Source organism: Pleurodeles waltl, chromosome 4_1 (assembly GCF_031143425.1).
Source record: "Pleurodeles waltl isolate 20211129_DDA chromosome 4_1, aPleWal1.hap1.20221129, whole genome shotgun sequence".
NCBI lineage: Eukaryota > Metazoa > Chordata > Amphibia > Caudata > Salamandridae > Pleurodeles > Pleurodeles waltl.
This window is the reverse complement of record NC_090442.1, coordinates 776,110,286-776,131,889: the sequence shown is the minus strand read 5'-3', so window position 1 is coordinate 776,131,889 and position 21,604 is coordinate 776,110,286. Positions and strand designations below refer to the sequence as shown.

Sequence of the window (21,604 nt, the reverse complement as noted above, 5' to 3'; positions counted from 1 at the left end):
TGCCCATTTTTTATCCCATTTAGCCAACGATTTTAGAAGCCTGATGCTTGCTGAACACGGAATATAGAATTGTAGACTTCTGCGTTTAACTGAATTGCTGAAACAAGTCCACTATAAAACACTGTTATGGGTATTAAAAATAAAAGAGCAAATATTTAGATATTATTCTATTCCATTTTTAATGTGTCCACCTGCCTAGAACATTTACACTAGAGCAGCAGCCAATCATAGAAAGGGATATATTGCAAAGATGGAAAGTGAATGGATACTCTAATTTGATTGATTTTTTAAATTATGGTACTTGGAAAACATGGGCTAAAATTAGGCCACAAATTAGGATTTTTAAGGGTTCTATGATAAGGTTTTATAATCAAATTTCACACTTTTTAAATAACATAGACCTGAAATTAGTAAGGGCGAGTTCGCATTTGGCTGAAGATAAGACAACTACAAATAATTCAGTAACATTCTGGAAAATTAGGTTAGATGACCATGAAGATATGGATGTATTTTTAAGAGTAGGTCAGAAATGGGAGGGAACTCAGAACCTGAACATTTTGACTTAGACATGGAACACAATAAACCACAATACATTTTCCATTCTTAAATGAGTGAATTGTTGTAGAATGCACTTGCTCACTAAGTGGTTATAAATACTGGTGTTTTTAAATAAAATCAAGCCACAAATTACATCACATTGTTTTAGATTTCCATTAGAATTAGAGGGTAAATGGACACATACTATACGGCTGTGCCATAAATTGGAGAACCAGTAGAGAGAAATATTACAATATGTCAGACTATGCTAGTCATTAGCAGTCAGATAAGTCCTAATTCATTTTATTAGGTTACTCCTCACGTACGGATCTAATTTCAAGTCATTGCAAAACGTCATACTTAGCAATGCTTGTAGCATGATATGTAACATTGCAAAATTAGAGAACAAATTCAGTACCCTCGTTTGAACAGTGGAAAACTAAAATGGTAATGATGAAATAATGTGAACAACATTATCCATTAGGACAAGGATCGCTGATGCAGTTTTTCGCTCTCTGGGAGCATTTTGTGTAAGAATACCGAATGGATTGAATTGGAGGAGGGTGGCTTTCGTAGCCTCTATGATGTACTATACTATTACAGGTTTGTGCAGTTGTGGTACATCTAAAGATGCTCGAAGTGAAATCATTATACATTCGTATCTGATTGCTGCTATGCGAAATTAGGTTATTGGTGTCTTTTAGCTTATGTGTTTAATTGATGTAACACTGTAATTAATGGAAACAAATGGAAAAACTAGAAACAACATTCAGATAAACACCCGGTAAAACACAAGACCGCACAAATAAAAACATTTATTTGGAAATGACCAAACTGACAATAGGTGGCATTATTTTGAGATCCTGTTTCATCATCTCAGCAAGAAGGCAAGCAGACTTGATTATAAGAATTCAAGTAGGCTAGATCACCACCTCTGAGGCCCATGCAATCGAGGTCGAGTCTTCCGGAGTATTGGAAGGCCATGCTTTTTTCTCTTGCCATAATCATAATACCAATCATCATAGTCATCATATAAGCCTCCGTTCTCTGTGATGGATGAGATGCCATCGTTTGTCTCTTCCCTGTGCCAGATCTCATCAGAGGATTCATTTATGTTGTTTTCGTAGGAATCTACAGTTTCTGAAGAATCTGCATCATTTCTTTCTGGAGCAGCTGGAACTGATGGCGGGGAGTAGAGGGTGGATCCTTGAGCAGTCTTCAGGATCCAGGCCCGGAAATACTGTGTGGAGCTGTAGACCCCGGGGCTGTGAGCCTGGGCACAGCCCCTGCCCCAGCTTGTGACACCCACCACATAGAAAATTGAAGACTCTGTGTCTTTACACATGAGAGGACCTCCACTGTCTCCCTACAAAAGTAAAAGAAACAGTTATTAGAACAACCCACACAAGTCAGCAAATGTACCTAAATCTTACCCTGTTGTGCATATACTTACCCCTGCATTTCAACTCACATATTACTGTGCCACTACACCTCAACCTTTACATGCACTTCTCTCTTTGCATCTCCAGCCTAACGCTCCTGCCCTGCTGTACCTACTGTTATACTATTGCACAGACTTACCACACAGATCCGCTAAGGCACTCCAACCCTTAATCAGAGAACATCTGCTACCTCAGCATCTTCGTGAGGTATGCAGCTGAATCTTAAACTACAACACTCTTTTCTATTCCCTGATTGATACCCTTGCACCACTTTTGTACCTCAACCCTGTTCTGAAATACCCCCAACAAGAGGGGATCACCAGCAACCTAATGGATCCCCCAGGTAAGCACCAGTAGCCTAGAACGTTCACTCTGGCGGCTAGGATGATGTTAGACACCCTATCAATTTCCAGAAAGGCCTCTCTTTCTAAGCACGTGTGTTGTGTCTAATGAAGCTGTCCTGTAAGGAGTCAAGGTAATCATTTCCTTACACTATAATGTCCTATGTTCAAATACCGAGCCTTAGGTCTCTTTCATATATCACTAAAAACATAACAAGGCATCATCCTATATATATATATATACACATATATATATATATATACATATATACACACACATATATATACACATATATATATATACATATATACACACATATATATATATATATATATATATAAATGTCATATACATCACACTAAGACATCTTTATAATGGAAGGCCTATCTCCATACTCTGCAGGCTTCTAAGTGTGTCACCCTTCACTCGCTGTTGGTGAACTCCCTGGAATCTCCTTGGGTCCTCCCCTTGAACTCCTGAGTGAGCTGCCTCCCTTTTGCTCCTGGGTCGACTGCATAGAGCCCTCAGTAGGAAATCTGTTCCTCACTACTGCGTGTAATCCATAGAGTCCTCAATGGGTTCCATGCCTATGGGTCCTGTGTGAACTGCTTAGAGGCCTCAGTGGAGTGTCGCCTTGCTTGTGGGTAAACTATTCATTCCTTGATGGTCCCCATACAGTTCTTAGTAGAATCTCTCCATTTGGTTCTTTTGTAGACTCAATAAGGATTATCACTGAGTTTCTCTTCCTCTTAGTTTCTCTTTTCAACAGCATAGGCACCACATTTCCAGGTTGCTCCCAATTGCCTTGCCAAAAGTCTGAATCCTAAAAACAACCATCTAATTACATCAACACTCTTGAATCGCTAAACCTTTTCTGACAGAAGTCTTACCCCTACTCAATATCTTCTCCACTCTTCTCTTTCCCACCATTCCTAACCCTTTCCACCTTGCCCTTTCTCAAGTTACTTCTGCATACCTAACTTTCTTCTGGTACCCTGTTCCTCACTCCTGTATTGCCTTTCCATCATCCTAGCCTTTCCATCATCCTCCTTCTTCTCCTCAGGCTATCATACAGTTCCCTTGTATTCCCCTAATTACCCATCACCTCTCTCTTTTCTGATCCTCCTCAGTTATCACCTCATCTTTGCATATCATACACTCACACTGCAGTAACTGTAGTATATGTTGTATACAAGCTTCACCTAACTATCCACATTCTTCCAACATTGCCCCTTCATCTGTTATGAGCTATTTTATTGTTTCCTTCACAATGTCTCAGCCCCTGTCACCTTTACAATATGCACTTGTCACTACCCATCATATCTTTCCAATAACTATATCTATTCATCACTCTCCAGTCAACTCCTTGCTAAGTGCATCCTACTTTACACACTGTGCTGTGTAACTCAATGTCCTCTCAGACACATGGATCAACTTTTTAAACTCCCAGTCATGCCCTGCTAAGAAACTTTGATGGCCTTCCTATCAGAGCAATTATTTCAAGAGTCAGTAGATCACTGGTGTACTTTTACCTTATCACCAAGGGCCTATATAACCTATTGATCCCATTCTTGGCTGCCTCTTTGTAAAATGTGTCATTTATCATGTCTATCCCACCACACCCACATCTTCTGCTGCCTTATCAGCCAGAGCAATCATCAGATCAACATGGTGGTCAGCTGATACTTGGATGTGTCACCAAAAACATTAGATACTGGTACCCTTGAAGGCCCATCTTCTCAACATATGGAGCCTCACTGGTAAGAGCAAATATGAATCTTATTTAGTTCATCAGAAAATACCTGCCATTCCAGTCAGCCCTTCATCCGTTTGTATAGACATCATACTTAGCACAAGAGCGACCCTTAACCCAGCGTAGGTCGCTTCTCCCGCCTCTGCAGCTCCACCTGCCCAGGCCCCTGCCACCTCCAGCAGACCGTAAGTGCTCCTTTGCGTTCTCCCCTCTCCAGCTCCTCGTTTTCCTTCTGTCCTCTGTCCAGCTCTTCGTTTTCCTTCTGTCCAGCCCCTCGTTTTCCTTCTATCTTCTGTCCAGCTCTTCGTTTTCCTTCTGTCCAGCTCCTCGCTTTCCTTCTGTCCAGCTCCTCGTTTTCCTTCTTTCCAGCCCCCTCGCTTTCCTTCTATCTTCTGTCCAGCTCCTCGTTTTTCCTCTGTTCTCTGTGAATTTCCCCTTTCCCCTTTTTTCCCACTTTTTCTCGTTTTTTCAGCCTCCCGCCCCCGCCCTCTGCTTTCCCGCTGCCGCCACCCGTGCGGCCCGCCCCCCCTGCTCCCATTCATCGCCATCCCTCCCGCCTCCTGCCCCCAGCTGACCCCTCCTCCCCCTTATGGTGCCCGCTGCGCGGCAGAGACAGCAACCCTTGACCCTAGGGTAGGTCGCTTCCCCCGCCGCTGCAGCTCCACCTGCCCAGGCCCCTGCCACCTCCAGCAGACCGTAAGTGCTCCTTTGCGCTCTCCCCTCTCCAGCTCCTCGTTTTCCTTCTGTCTTCTGTCCAGCTCTTCGTTTTCCTTCTGTCCAGCCCCTCGTTTTCCTTCTATCTTCTGTCCAGCTCTTCGTTTTCCTTCTGTCCAGCCCCTCGTTTTCCTTCTATCTTCTGTCCAGCTCTTCGTTTTCCTTCTGTCCAGCTCCTTGCTTTCCTTCTGTCCAGCTCCTCGTTTTCCTTCTGTCCAGCCCCTCGCTTTCCTTCTATCTTCTGTCCAGCTCCTCGTTTTTCCTCTGTCCTCTGTGAATTTCCCCTTTCCCCTTCTTTCCCACTTTCTCTCGTTTTTTCAGCCTCCCGCCCCCGCCCTCTGCTTTGCCGCCGCCACCCGTTCGGCCCCACTCCCCCCTGCTCCCATTCATCGCCCTCCCTCCCGCCCCCAGCTGACCCCTCCTCCCCCCCACCTCCCTCTTATGGCGGCCGCTGCGCAGCAGAGACAGCGACCCTTGACCCTAGGGTAGGTAGCTTCCCCCGCCACTGCAGCTCCACCTGCCCAGGCCACTGCCACCTCCAGCAGACCGTAAGTGCTCCTTTGCGCTCTCCCCTCTCCAGTTCCTCGTTTTCCTTCTGTCTTCTGTCCAGCTCTTCGTTTTCCTTCTGTCCAGCCCCTCGTTTTCCTTCTAACTTCTGTCCAGCTCTTCGTTTTCCTTCTGTCCAGCTCCTCGCTTTCCTTCTGTCCAGCTCCTCGTTTTCCTTCTGTCCAGCCCCTCGCTTTCCTTCTATCTCCTGTCCAGCTCCTCGTTTTTCCTCTGTCCTCTGTGAATTTCCCCTTCTTTCCCACTTTCTCTCATTTTTTCAGCCTCCCGCCCCCGCCCTCTGCTTTCCCGCCGCCGCCACCCGTGCGGCCCCACTCCCCCCTGCTCCCATTCATCGCCCTCCCTCCCACCTCCCGCCCCCAGCTGACCCCTCCCCCACCCCACCTCCCTCTTATGGCGGCCGCTGCGCGGCAGAGACAGCGACCCTTGACCCTAGGGTAGGTAGCTTCCCCCGCCGCTGCAGCTCCACCTGCCCAGGCCACTGCCACCTCCAGCAGACCGTAAGTGCTCCTTTGCGCTCTCCCCTCTCCAGCTCCTCGTTTTCCTTCTGTCTTCTGTCCAGCTCTTCGTTTTCCTTCTGTCCAGCCCCTCGTTTTCCTTCTAACTTCTGTCCAGCTCTTCGTTTTCCTTCTGTCCAGCTCCTCGCTTTCCTTCTGTCCAGCTCCTCGTTTTCCTTCTGTCCAGCCCCTCGCTTTCCTTCTATCTCCTGTCCAGCTCCTCGTTTTTCCTCTGTCCTCTGTGAATTTCCCCTTTCCCCTTCTTTCCCACTTTCTCTCGTTTTTTCAGCCTCCTGCCCCCGCCCTCTGCTTTCCCGCCGCCGCCACCCGTGCGGCCCCACTCCCCCCTGCTCCCATTCATCGCCCTCCCTCCCACCTCCCGCCCCCAGCTGACCCCTCCTCCACCCCACCTCCCTCTTATGGCGGCCGCTGCGCGGCAGAGACAGCGACCCTTGACCCTAGGGTAGGTAGCTTCCCCCGCCGCTGCAGCTCCACCTGCCCAGGCCACTGCCACCTCCAGCAGACCGTAAGTGCTCCTTTGCGCTCTCCCCTCTCCAGCTCCTCGTTTTCCTTCTGTCTTCTGTCCAGCTCTTCGTTTTCCTTCTGTCCAGCCCCTCGTTTTCCTTCTATCTTCTGTCCAGCTCTTCGTTTTCCTTCTGTCCAGCTCCTCGCTTTCCTTCTGTCCAGCTCCTCGTTTTCCTTCTGTCCAGCCCCTCGCTTTCCTTCTATCTTCTGTCCAGCTCCTCGTTTTTCCTCTGACCTCTGTGAATTTCCTGTTTCCCCTTTTTTCGCACTTTCTCTCGTTTTTTCAGCCTCCCGCCCGCCCTCTGCTTTCCCGCCGCCACCACCCGTGCGGCCCCGCCCCCCCCGCTCCCATACGTCGCCCTCCCTCCTGCCTCCCGCCCCCAGCTGACCCCTCCTCCACCCCACCTCCCTCTTATGGCGGCCGCTGCACGGCAGAGACAGCGACCCTTGACCCTAGGGTAGGTCGCTTCCCCCACCGCTGCAGCTCCACCTGCCCAGGCCCCTGCCACCTCCAGCAGACTGTAAGTGCTCCTTTGCGCTCTCCAGCTCCTCGTTTTCCTTCTGTCTTCTGTCCAGCTCTTCGTTTTCCTTCTGTCCAGCCCCTCGTTTTCCTTCTATCTTCTGTCCAGCTCTTCGTTTTCCTTCTGTCCAGCTCCTCGCTTTCCTTCTGTCCAGCTCCTCGTTTTCCTTCTGTCCAGCCCCTCGCTTTCCTTCTATCTTCTGTCCAGCTTCTCGTTTTTCCACTGTCCTCTGTGAATTTCCCCTTTCCCCTTTTTTCCCACTTTCTCTCGATTTTTCAGCCTCCCGCCCCCGCCCTCTGCTTTCCCGCCGCCGCCACCCGTGCGGCCCGCCCCCCCTGCTCCCATTCGTCACCCTCCAGCCCCCAGCTGACCCCCTCCTCCCCCCCACCTCCCTCTTATGGCGGGCCCGCTGCTGGCGCACCGAAGGCACGCCAAAGACAAGCCGTCTGCGCCCGTCCGCTCCTGGACCGCGCCCAGCACCAGAACCCCTGGCCCCCAGCGCTCCCAAAACCCCAAGCACTTCTACAACGCCGCCTCCCTCCACGTACTCAATCCTGGGACGTACTACAACCTGCTACCAAGCCAGCCCGAAACGCACTCATGGACCCTTCGCCTGTCAAACCTGCAAGCATACCTTCCACGCGACAGCACCCCGTCCCCCAGCACGCGCCCCAACAACCACCTCAAGTGCATCCTCATCAACGCACGCTCCGTCCATAAGCACGCCATTGAACTATGGGATCTCCTGGACTCCACGGCACCGGACGTCGCCTTCATCACTGAGACCCAGATGAACGCTTCATCAGCCCCGACATCGCCATAGCCATCCCCGTCGGCTACAAGATCGCCAGGAAAGACCACGCCAACCAAGTCGGAGGAGGAATCGCCATCATATACAAGAACTCCATCAACGTCACTACCTCCACCGAAGACACCCCCCTCGCCGCCAAATACATGCACTTCCAGATCCACACCGACCCCAGGACCACCCTCAGAGGAACTCTCGTCTACAGGCCCCCTGGACCACGCGCCCCATTCAGCGAATCCATCACAGACTTCATCTCCCCACACGCCCTAGCCTCGCCAGACTACATCCTCCTCGGAGACCTAAACTTCCACCTGGAGCAGAACAACAACACCAACACCACCACCCTGCTCGACAACCTCACCAACATCGGCCTCAAGCAACTGGTGAACACCCCCACCCACATCACTGGACACACGCTCGAACCCATCTTCTCCGCCAGCAACCATGTATCCTTCAGCCACTCCTCTGAAATACACTGGACCGACCACAGATGCGTCCACTTCACCTTCAGACACAAGACTCTCCACCGTCGCACACAACCTATCTCACGCAGACCTTGGAACAAAATCTCCACAGAACAGCTACTCTCCACTCTCAACCACAACCAACCTACCATCACTTCCGACGCCAACAACGCAGCCCTCAGCCTCACACAGTGGATCACCAACTTCGCTGACAACCTCGCCCCCCTCAGACGCCTCCCAAGACAGACCAACACCAGGAAACCTCAATGGTTCACAGACTCCCTCAAAGAAACGAAGAAAACCTGCCGGACCCTCGAGAAAACCTGGCGCAAAGATCACACCACAGAAAACATGTCAGCCCTCAAAATCGCCACCCACGAACACTGATCCGTGCCACCAAAAGAGCATCCTTCAAAGAGAGACTGGACAAGAACCCCCACAACAGCAAAGAACTCTTCAACATCGTCAAAGAGCTCTCCAATCCCAACGCCAGCTCCAGCTCCATCATGCCCTCACATGAACTCTGCAACTCCCTTGCTACCTTCTTCCATCGAAAGATCAGCGACCTACACGACAGTTTCGGTCCACAGATCCCGACGACCACCACAGAACCCACAGCCCCAGCCGTCACCCTCAACGCCTGGACCCCCATCAGCGCCAAAGAGACCAAAACTACCATGAACACCATCCACTCCGGTGCCCCCTTGGACTCCTGCCCACATTACATCTTCAACAAAGCCGACGCCAGCATCGCCCCCCATCTCCAGACCATCATCAACAGCTCGTTTGCATCTGCCACCTTCCCCAAGAGCTGGAAACACGCAGAAGTCAACGCTCTCCTGAAGAAACCCACGGCGGACCCCAGCGACCTGAAGAACTTCCGCACCATCTCGCTCCTCCCCTTCCCGGCCAAAGTCATTGAGAAGGCCGTCAACAAACAACTGACCAACTTCCTCGAAGACAACAACCTGCTCAACCACCCCCAATCCGGATTTCAGGCCAACCACAGCACGGAAAACGCCCTCATCGCAGTCACCGACGACATCCGAAACCCTGCTGGACAACAGAGAAACAGCCGCCCTCATCCTCCTCGACCTCTCGGCTGCCTTCGACACCGTCTGCCACCGCACCCTAATAACCCACCTCCGCTCCACCGGTATCCAAGGACAGGCCCTGGACTGGATCGCCTCTTTTCTCTCTGACTGCTCCCAAAGAGTCTACCTCCCGCCTTTCCGCTCGGATCCCACCGAGATCATCTGCGGCGTCCCACAGGGCTCCTCGCTCAGCCCTACTCTCTTTAATGTCTACATGAGCCCCCTCGCCGACATCGCACGCAAACACAACATCAACATCATCACCTACGCCGACGACACCCAGCTGATACTCTCCCTCACCAAAGACCCAGCCACCGCCAAAACCAACCTGCAGGATGGAATGAAAGACGTCGCAGAATGGATGAAACTCAGCTGCCTGAAGCTGAACTCAGACAAGATGGAAGTCCTCATCCTCGTAAACTCCCCATCCGCCTGGGACGATTCCTGGTGGCCCACGGCCCTGGGCACCGCACCGACCCCCTCAGACCACGCATGCGACCTCGGGTCCAGGATGAATCCGAGGTCGCGCACGTGGTCTGAGGGGATTCATCCTGGACCCCCTTCTCACCATGACCAAGCAAGTCAACGCCGTCTCGTCTTCCTGCTTCCTCACACTCCGCATGCTCCGAAAGATCTTCCGCTGGATCCCTGCCGCCACCAGAAAAACTGTGACCCACACCCTCGTCACAAGCCGCCTGGACTACGGAAACACCCTATACGCAGGAATCACCGCAAAACTTCAGAAACGTCTTCACCGAATACAAAATGCCTCTGCACACCTCATCCTCGACGTACCCCGCCATAGCCACATCTCCGCCCACCTGAGACACCTACACTGGCTACCCGTCAACAAAAGGATCGCCTTCAGGCTCCTCACCCAAGCACACAAAGCCCTCCACAACAAGGGCCCCGAATAGCTCATTCGTCGCCTCAGTTTCTACACGCCCACCCGTCAACTTCGATCCACCAGCTTCGCTCTCGCCGCCGTCCCTCGCATCCGCCGTACCACTGCAGGTGGGAAATCCTTCTCCTACCTGGCAGCCAAGACGTGGAACTCCCTCCCCGCCCACCTCAGGACCACACAGGACCACCTCGCCTTCCGGAGGCAGCTCAAGACCTGGCTCTTCGAGCAGCAGTGACCCCCCAGCGCCTTGAGACCCTCATGGGTGAGTAGCTCGCTGTACAAATATGATTGATTGAAGATCCGTAAGCAAACACAGCATCCACATGAACAACAAATTACCTGATTACAGACTGAATCTCTTCTTTATCCTGAACCTATTCAGAAAACCTCCTAAATAAGAAACATGATGGGGACTAACAGTGGCTTATTGGTGGACCAACTGACATCAATCATCAAACATTATTCAACCATGGATTGTGAGACTTCACTTGTCATATGCCGACACTGCCTTACTTTCCCTACCTTCTTCCTTCTCATCTACCAACAAACCAGCATAACACAGCTCTGTCAGATGCGCTTCTGCACTTGGGGCCCAATGTACATATTAGCGGACGACCTGCCATTCTGCCAGGGGGAAAGAGAAAGTTACAGTGTCCTGTGACAGTGCGACCACCTGTCAAATTTAAAAATGACTGCCAGGTAGGCTGTAATTTATAAAGCATTGGCAGGAACCGCCATCACAGCGGTTCCTGTCAATGCATTTCACTGTTTGGCGTAGGGCTGCGTCAGCATGATGCAACCCTGCACCAAACATAATTCTTTTTTTAGTTTCAAAAAGAAAATCCCAAAAGATAATTTTCTTTATGAAAATAGAAAAATAATGCTTCCCTTAACATGGGAGTTATCTCCCATGGTGGAGGGAGCATTATTTGGCTTTCACCGTCCCTCACTGCAAGGGTTTGCCTGGCAGTGACAGTCAGTAGAAACATGGCTACATGTCCACCCATGCTAATTGGGCAGGTAGACGTGGATATTTTTCCAACAGCTTTTACTTCATCGGGCCGTCTGAGAGATTTGTCTATTGCAGTGATGGAGTAGTCACCACGGTAGCCAAAATGAAGGTCCGCCCGCATTTAAGTGGGGAGAGCGGACCTTCATATTGGTGGAATGTATCCTACGTCGCCATTGCAACAGAGTATATATACTGCCAACATTTAAATTGGGCCCTTAACCTCACAGATTGCAATTGACTACCTAGATCTATACATCTTGGGTAATCTCGGCATCTGGGTCAACAACCCCAACTTTGCCCGACCTTCTACCATGTAACTAACCTTAAAATATTTATCTTCCACCAAACAACAACTGGGCCTACACATTCTAATGGTAACGCTTTTCATGCTATTTTGCCTGGTTTGGACATGTCTCAGTTACAGGAAATGATCCTGTTATCTAGAGACATTACCACATCATTAATTTCAACCTCAATCTCCACGCTTTTGAACCAGACCTCTGTTACTTTGCCACTGGACCCCCTGATGTATGTAAATTATTTTCAGCTTTGGCTCTCTGAGAATTTCAACTAAGTATTTACCCTCAAAACTTCATGACACTGACAGCTTCGCTGGAGAAATTTCTGGTTTGACTCACTTGTAAATCTACAGAAGCCCTAGAATCCGCAAAAAACATTGGAGGATAACACTGCAAGGAAATGCCTCTTTTTGCATAATCACCCCTAACCTTTTGGACAGATGCTGCTGGTTTTTCGACTTTGAGAGTGCACTGAGGCCTGCTAATGACACCTCAGTGACAGTGCTCTGACCCATAAAAATACATATTTGATTGGCTTATAACCAATTGGTATAACTTTACGTATTTATAAAACTCTAGTATATGGTACCAGGGATAACCCAAGCCTGTAAGTTAAAGTGTCCCACCAAGACTCCAGCACTTATTGTACCAGCGTAGGTGTGACAGCATGAATCAGACAGACACCTCCTAGCCTGCCACTGCAGACAAGTGGAGCAGTTTTAAACTGCTAATTCCACTTTGCCATTTAAACCTGTGGAAAGGCCCAAGCCTCTCTTTTAAATATATACAAGTCACACCTAAAGTAGGCCTTTTGAGTCCTAAGGCAGGGTGTTTTCTATGAAGAAGCAGGATATGTATTTTTAAATGTCCTAACATTAAAACCCCCAAAATGTCATTTGTACTGAAAAACGTTAGTAGTCCCATTGGCAAGTAAAGGGTTATATGCTGACTACTCAGCTGTACTAACTTCTGAATGGGACTACTAAAGTTGGTACTTTAAGGTATCAAAATATTCATTACATTAAACCTGACTTGTCAAGTCAAATTGAATGTAGCTTTTAAAGTAATGCAACTTTTAGAAAGTTGCCACTCTATTGCTCAAGTTTTCCAGTGGCCACAAGGCACCTTTCTGGCCTCCTGGGGAGAAGTGTGAATGACTCTCAGGAGTGGGAACAATAGAGACTTGTCATTGGAAAATGGTGTCACCTCTCCCTCACAGGAAGCCACACAGGGTGTGAGCCTAAAAGGCAAACTTCAAAGAGGAAGCCACCTTTGAAAGGCAAATGGAAGAGACACACAGAAGAGGGGCTGCTCTTTTGTTTGTAGATGTTTGGCATTGGGGACAGTGAGGAGAGACCAGTGCCAAACCAGTTTATTTGGTTGGCATCTAGCTCTTAGGCAGCCACACCTCTAGCGTGGACTACCAAGCTCTAAACACCCAAAGAGGGTTTCTGCCACCTTGAGAGTGGGCAGAATAGTGCACTGTGGGAGAGCAAGATGCCACACATTGCCGGAAGTTGTCATCAGGCGGGAAATGTCCCAGAAGACCATTGACTAGTAACAACTGCACCTGCAATGGCACTTTCTGGACATAAACATGGCACCCTTGCCACCCACACCTCAGATCACATTTGGACTTGTGAAAGGACTGAAGGAAGACTGCTTTGCTGTTTACTGGACCTGGCAAGAGAAGCTGCCCCAACCTCTGGACTACACCTGCTAATCCTTGGACTACCAAAGAGAGGACTGTGCCTGTGGTGGCTGGTTCATAGGAAAGTCTCTGCTGGGCCCCAGACAGAAGAAATGATTACCAAAAGTCAGTTGGCTGATTTCCTGTTACAGCATCAGGGGTACAATAGCTGAGGAAGCCCATCCTGGCTAATCAATAGCCACACTTGCCTGATCATCACTGACTGCTGACATGCAGCTAAAGAGACCAAGGCCCAATGCTCAAAAGTTGCACCCTATTCTGCTGGACCTGGGAGAGTCATCAGAGTGCAGTTTGCACACCCAATATAGACACTAGCCTTCACCAAAGGGAACTGGTGGTTTCACTGTGACCGCAGACAAGTAGTCAAGTGGAAACTGGACTTTTTGTGTACCCAAGAGGACTTCGAGGGACATCAACCCCTGTGGTCAAAGTCACCCCACCTGGAATGTGGAAAAAGGTGTAGCCCTAGGAAGCCTGCCTCCTGGAACACATTTATAATACGTTGGCACTCATTTCGAACATGGCGGTTCAGCCCACCATGCCGGCAGTGGCGGCTAAAGCCTGGTGGCGGGAGGAAACACCATCCTCCAGGGTAGCTGCGCTACCCTGCGGATAATGTTTCAAATGCCGCCAGCCTTTTCCTGGTGGGATATCCCACCAGGAAAAGGCTGGCGGAGGGGGTGCCCCGGCACTGCCCAAGCACTTTGCATGGACATTGCAGGGGGCCCCGTGCAGGCACCCGTCGAGCATGTCACTGCCCGATTTACGGGCAGTGACATGCGCAACGGGTGCTGCTGCACCTGCCGAAAAACAACATTGGCAGCAGCTCAATGTTGCGGCCTGGCGGGGAAATCATTATACGGCCGGCAGGTTTTCCAGGAGGCTGGTGGTCGATGGAAAGACCGCCAGCCCGAACACGGCGGGAATTCCTGCCGTGTTCGTGATGAGGCCCTTTGGACCTTATAACGAACTTGGCGGTCTCATGACCGACAGGTTTGCAGTAGCGGTTGCACTGCCGCCAATGCGGCGGTCTGTTTGCCATATTACGACCGCGGCGGTCGGTCTGTGGTCGGAGTGGCAGCATCGCCAGGACTAGTCATCCTGGCGATCATGGCAGTCCAAATCTGACAGGGCAGCGCTGCAGCAGCGCTTCCCTGGGGATTACGACTGCACCACCATGAAAAGGCTGGCGGAGAATGGGTGCAGGGGGTCCCAAGGGGGGTCCTGCACTATCCATGCACTTGGCATGGGCAGTACAGGGCTCCCCCTGGGCAGCACTGTCACAGTGTTGCGAGAGTGCTGGTGTACACTGCTCACTACAGCATTGCCGCTGGCTCTGTTACGAGCCAGAGACAATGCTGTATGCCGTTTCCCGCTGACCCGGCGGGAAATTCATAAATGGCCCGGTGGGGAGGCAGCCACAACGGCGGCAACCTACCTGTCGGAATTTCGGCAGACAAGCTTTCCCGTCAGCCAAAATCATAATGAGGCCCTTTGGTTTGAAAGTAGGCACTGACCACATCTCTTTATTAGGCACACTAAAATCATGCTCTCTTTACAAGGCAACCAAAACCTTGTTCATCAGTTTGTTTCCCTAAGAGAAACAATTGAACTAAACAAAACTACCAGTGTCCCCAGTTAACCAGGTAACCTCTGGCCCAAATCTGGAGAGTTTCTCAATGAATTTAAAAATGTCCCTCATCAAACTCTCTTTTAAATAGTGAGGGCCTGACCAGTCAGACTCAGCGTACTGCAGATCTATACCCAATTGTCTGTTTCTGAGTAATCTCATTGGAAAATCAGTTTGTTGGCACATCTTTGACTTACTTGAAGAAACCAGAAACCTCAGACAGGATTTCCACCTGCACTGGGTCAATTTTAATTGCATTGTGGGATGACATTTAAAACACTGTTCACTGTCACATAGTGAACACCCTCCTCCCAATTGACCTCTCATCAGCCTTCAACTCTGTTGACAACCAACGTCTCCACTGACTAAGCATCACACAAATCCAGGATTCAGCCCTAAATTGGATTAATTAGTAGAGACCGGGGGGGCCTAATCACATAAAGTGAGCACTGTAAGTGCTAAATTAAGATAGTTTCTGCAACAGTTTTTGGATGACTCTGTATTAAGGAGCTGAAGAGCAGGAGCAGCACTATTTAATCACCTTAGATAGCATTAGATGGTTGCTTGCCATGGGAACTTTAAAACAATATGCTGCTTCTGGTAGGAAATGTAGCAGCATTTTTTGACCTGTGTAAAGGAAACAACATAACACAATAACATACACAGAGCAACATAACTACATACATTTCAACAAAATAGTAAAAACAGAAAGCAACACAACTACAGTTTGACATCACACTGCAATAATGCAGCTCAAAAACACAGCAAAGTAGAAAATAAACAATAGAGCACATCACCACCGCAACAAAATAACCCACAGCAAATATGCACAACGGTTCTTGTCACACGCTACCACTTCCAGAATCCTGTTTTAATATTATGGTGGAAAAGGATGTTTAAAACAAGCAGGCCCCAACTTCCCTCTAAGACGATGAAATAGGAGTAGTGATAAGATGCTTTGTGACCTGCCCCAACTTACAGTGATCCCCTTCTGTGATACAGCCCTCAAGCATGGCATTACATACTTCCACTAATCTTGTGGGTGGCAAACATACCTGGCAACTGTCCACTCCGCCCTTCTCGTAGCCAGCACACAGGTTGTAGATGCCAATTGCTCCGTCATACCACTGAGAGCTGTTGCAGCGGCTTACTGGGATCATTTCCACACTCGCCTCCTGCAGGATATCAGCAGCCTCATTTGCTGCAGAGAAAAATGAAATAAACACAGCTTTTAGCAAGGGCCACTTTAACTTGGTTTTCTTTTTTTTTGGCTTGACTTAGAGTTTGGTGGATGCATACTATGTCATAAATGGGATCACTATCCCGACCACCTTATTATAAGTGTCATAGGATATAATGCACTTGTAAAAAAGTGGGCAGGAGATCCTTCCTGTTTGCGATTGAGTACACGTCTGCCAAACTCTAAATGAGGCCCACTGTGTTGTAGTTGTACTTTTGTCTCCAGGAGATGAACTTTTCTGCTTGAGCAAAGAGACAGAATGAAGATGACAATTGCTGTCCTTTTACTCTCTAGTAATGTATGCAGCTATGTTTGTGAGTGAACAGAGGAATGGAAACATTTTCATTGAGCTTTCCACAGAGTGAATAATTTTTGGTCACCTCCAGATGTATAGGACCAGTGTCAAGAGATTTATGGAAAGAGGAAGACAACATCATTTCCTAAACTGCAGATCATTATTCTTTCTTGTTGCTTCCCAATTGTCCATTGGTGTAGTTCCAAATGGGAAGACTGAAAGTGTTTTTCTGTGTTATCTGGGAACAAGGAGAAGATTGCCTGATGAAGAGCATAATAACCAAACAGGCTGAGATGGAGAAACCCTACAACAAAGGTAGTTTTACACTTTATTCTGTAACGCTATGTGCAAAATGCATTAGAACTCAAATTCTGTAAGGCTACATGCAGAATGTATTTTAACTCAAATTCAAGCTGTGTTAACAGTATCCCTTTCCAACCATTTATTTAGCAACCAAATCTACAGAAACAGTGACTACCTAAACGTCTTAATGTTGAGCAGGAATTCTAACGCTTATTGAAGTCTTCTTCAATGCACATTGGTTGGATCTCATTTCACCCATAGGCACTCTATGAAAAAAGTTTCTGCAGCCACTGTAACATTCGCTGAGGTGCCACTATGAATCATTTACAAAGCAGCAAAGATCCTCAATGCAACACTTACCATGGGTCGTCCTACTTTCCTATCAAAAAAGACAATGGGCCTGATTACAACCTTAGCGGAGGGGGTTAATCCGTCCCAAATGTGACGGATATCCCACCCGCCGCATTACAAGTTCCATAGGATATAATGGACTCGTAATACGGCGGGCGGGATATCCGTCACATTTGGGACAGATTAACCTCCTCCGCCAAAGTTGTAATCAGGCCCTAAATGTCAAAGTAAAAATAAGAAGAGACATTGTTAAAATAAAAATGTTGGTCCATGTTTTTAAAGTAATTTCGAGGAGCATTCCACACAATTAAATTTGCAGAGATGGATTCCCAATCCCTTTAAGTGGGTAGGGTTTGTACACTTTGGCATGTTTACAAAAGTAAAGGGGGAAATTAGGATTAATAATGCTCCCTTCTGGATCTAATGATAATTTATGTATTTATAGTGCACTTGCATGTTTGGCCTTTGTGTCTTTCTCACTACTCTTGTAAGGTCTATAAATTCAATCCAAGCAAGTAATTCAAATTAAATTAATAGGACTTCTATGGGTCCATCAATTGCGCCTTCTGCAGCAAAGAATGTTCTCTCAGTTGGGAAATGAGGTAGAGAATATCGAAGTCAAAATATCGAAGAGTTACAATATCGTGACCAGAATATCGAGGGACAAGCTATTGAAGAGATAAGTGCACAGAGGGAAGTATGCATTCTTAACTCCACACCTGCGTACCTTATATATATATATGTATATATATATATATATATATATATATATATATATATATATATATACTTCAGGTACATATACAGTATGTGAAGTTAGGTATTGAAAATGTATACAAACTTACTTTTTGATATCTTGTCTCTTGATATTCTGGTCACAATATTGTGACCCTTCAATATTTTGTCTTCAATATTCTCAACCTATAATTCAATTTGGTTCCTTATCTTTGTTTGTCATAGCTTCTCACAATACCTCTTGTGACTTCAGGTTCCTCATAGTCACTCTAAGATATCAATGCCCAAGGTGTGAGTTCATTTCTGAGGGTCTGTGGCTTTCAGGATTGAATTGTATTCTATGTTTTAGCTAAATAAAGTGACATTGAAGACTCTTATTCCACCTAAAGATTACCTTAGACTCAATCTGGATAAGGGTGTCTGTGTGCATGTCTTATCTCTCACACATTATTGTGTGCATGTAAGGAAGTTTTATTTAGAAGCCCACTGTCAATGCAAATCTTTACTGAAGTTGCCACTTAAGCCACCTTGCACAGTCTCTTAACGTCCTCGCTCTTCTGGTGAATTTTCCCAGCATAAAAAGGACTGAGGCAAGCACCAGTGCCCAGTGGGTTACTGTAGCAAAATCCATCACAGCGTTAGTGACAATCCTGCTACAGTGTTTTCTGGAATCTCAAAACAATTGTAAGGACAAATTTAGGGGTTCCAGTTCCAGTGTTGACGGACACTGCTGTTGCTGGGGACTCCCTATCTCATAATTCTAAGCGTCCGAGGAGCTCCAACTCCAATGTTATTGGGAGGGCAGGGGGAGGCACCACCCCACATACTGTAAGGCACCTCAAGACTCCTGTTGTGCAGGACCGACACTGCTGTTGCTGGGGTCTTCCTATCCCAGAATTCTAAGTGCCCGAGGAGCACCAAAGCGAACACGTGGGGGAAGAGTGGTGGATGCACCACCAAGCGCTATATAGTGCCACAAAACTCTAGCTGTGCAAGTCAGACACTGCTGTTGCTGAGGACTTCCCATATTTCTAAGTGCCAGAGAACGGGAATGCCAAAGTGAGGAGGAAAAGGAGGAGGAGAGGCACCACCTCTCATGCTGTATAGCGCTGCATGACTCTGCACATGACGGACAGTGCTGTTGCTGGGGACTACCTGTCCCATAATTCTAAGCCCCTGAGGAGTGCCAATGCAAGGGAGATGAGGATAAGAGGCACCAGTCCACTTGCTATATAGCACTGCAAGACTCCAGCTGCATGTGACGGACACTGCTGTTGCTGGGGGACTCCTGGTCCCATAATTCTAAGTGCCCAAGGAGTGCCAGTTCAAGGGGGAGGAGGAGAAGAGGCACCACCCCATGCGCTATTTAGGACTGCAAGACTCCTGCTGTATGGGACGCGTGTGGGCTGTACCCAGTCAAGGTCCGGGCCAAGGGTGCACCCAACCGTGCCCATCAGAGCCCAGAGGAGGGTGGGCTGGGCCACCCTTCTTGGCTTTTTTGTTTGGAGGTATCTTTTCTACTTTTTACTTTGATTGTGATTGGCTGCACTTTGTAATATGGGCTAAAGAAAAGTGCAGGCCTCCAACCTCTGCTTAAAGGTACCTCAATTGATGGGATGCTGGACAGGGCTATGGGGGTCATCGACATTGAAATCACTCTAACTGAAAGGAGGCTCTCCCTTAACTCTGGGGTGGCCAGAGTGCAATTGTAGCCTCCATGTCTACTGACTCAACAGTGACTTTGGTCTCTCTTTCTCCCCTTGTGAGTGCCCGGCTTCTGTCTGATAGTGTGCCTACTCTACTGGCTCTGTCGGTTCACAGCCATTCAGCAATGTTAACGTGTTAGGCGGGCAATCAAACTAAACGTATGGGGACTGCTAATCAGACCAGTTCTTTACTTTTGTCCTTAAGTCAGGTTCAACTGGCCTCATCGTCACTTGAGAGCACAGACAGCTCGGACGGTATTCCTGTGCTGAAACCTCCTTGGGTATCGCAGTAATGGAAGATTGCTTCAGGAAAGTCAAGAAACTCCTCCACGCCTAGTTTTCCCCTCTTTCTGTTCATCTTAATGCACCTATGCACAAGCTGACCAATATTAAGTGAATAGGAGTCAGAACAACGCATTCTGGAACCACGCATGCCTAAACAACACAGCTGTTGTTCTGACCATGTTGTTACCACAAATGCCTTTACCACGAATGCCTTAATAAAAATTTGTTGTTGTAAAGGCATTGCTGTTAAAGGCATGCGTAAACAGCATGCGTGGTTCCAGCATGTAAACCCCCCGACCCCTAACACAATCGTACCCCAACCCCCCACCCCTAAAAACAATTGTACCACTACCCCAACCCCCACCCCTAAATCTACCCCGACCCCCAACCCCTGCACCTAAAACTACCATGACCCCACCCACTAAATCCTAAACTACCCTGACCCCCGCCCCACCCCTAAAAACTACCACAACCCCCAACCCCACTAAAACCTAAACAACCCGACCCCCCCACCCCACCCCTAAAAACTAAAAATACCCAACCCCGAAATACAAAAAATACCCCAACCCCCACCCCTAGTACTACTGCAACCCCCATTCCCCAAAACGTAAACTACCACGAACCCCCCACTCTGACCATAAAACTACAGTGACCTCCACCCTCCTAAAACCTAAACTGCCCGAAAAAAACTACCCTGACCCCCATCCTACCTAAAACCTAAACTACCCAACCCCTACCCCTAAAAACTAAAAATACCCCGCCCCTAAACAAACCCCAACCCCCCACCCGCCCCTAAAATTAAAAATGCCCGACCCCCACCCCACCCCACCCCTAAACCACGCCAACCCCGCCCCCAAAAACTAAAAATACCCAGACCCCCTCACCCCCGCCACTATAACTAAAAATGCCCCGTCCCCCCACCCCGCTCCTAAACATAAACCACCCGACCCCCACCCCGAAAAACTAGAAATACCCTGATCCCCCACCCCGCCCCTAAAACTAAAATAGCCCTGTGCAAAGCTTACTTTTTGGGCATTTGAGCACACCGGTAGACAGGAGTAACATCACTTTACCTCCCTTAGGGTATTTTTATTAACCTTACCCTCAACCCCGCTGGCCATGAAATGCCAGCTGCCTAAAGTTTGTTCCCCCCAAATGTCTAATCATATTAACTCTGTTCCCTTGTGTAATGCTGATGTTTTTAATGTTTAGACTTTTAATCATTTTGACATTCTATCTGCTGTGGATTGACTTTTGAACACCACCCAGGCCTCTCCCGGAATTGACAGTGTAAGAGGGAATGATACTTTGGTGGTTGACCATATACCTGTAGACGATTGTTTAGCTCCTCCCGGCTCAGCTGCAGGTAAAACCCCCTCCAGCAACTTATCCAGGCAGTCTGATATTCCTACTGATAGTCTTTGTGTTGAGATGGTGGGAGTCGACCGTCGTGTTTCTTTGTTGAGCTGTAATGTCGTCGGTATTAAGGATAAACTCACCAATCTCGCTTGAATTAATTTTGTTGCCATCTTTGATTTCATAGTTTTGCAAGAAACATGGGCCACTATCTCCATTTTGTGTTCTGGTTTACTTGCTACTCCATTCCTGCTATTCCCTCCTCCTGTGGCAGGGCTAGTGGTGGACTGTTAATTTGGGTTTAAGTGAACCTTAAAGTGGAATTCAGGGTACTTAACATCAAGAGTTCCAGCTTCCAAGCGTTGATCATTAAGGATGGTTTTAGTTTCTTTTATTTAATTTTTTTTATTTGGATAACCTTTATAATAATATCTTTGTTTTCTCACACTGTGTCCATTAAGCACAGTTGTTTACTTTTCTTTCATGGTTGCGACCCTTAGGGAAAGGGTTCTGTGC

At 48.2% G+C, this 21,604-nt stretch overlaps 1 protein-coding gene across 1 annotated transcript in view; it reads right to left on the bottom strand.

Moving 5' to 3' along the window:
• Window positions 1–1,337: 1,337 nt before the first annotated feature.
• Window positions 1,338–21,604, bottom strand: part of LOC138288580 (acrosin-like) — a 46,697-nt gene continuing 26,430 nt past the window's right edge. Inside the window, exons 4-5 of the mRNA XM_069230084.1 lie at window positions 15,873–16,018; window positions 1,338–1,903 (exon numbers count right to left, since the gene is read on the bottom strand). Coding sequence (XP_069086185.1) covers window positions 1,463–1,903; window positions 15,873–16,018 — 587 coding nt within the window. The 3' untranslated portion in view covers window positions 1,338–1,462. The remainder of the gene's footprint in view (window positions 1,904–15,872; window positions 16,019–21,604) is intronic.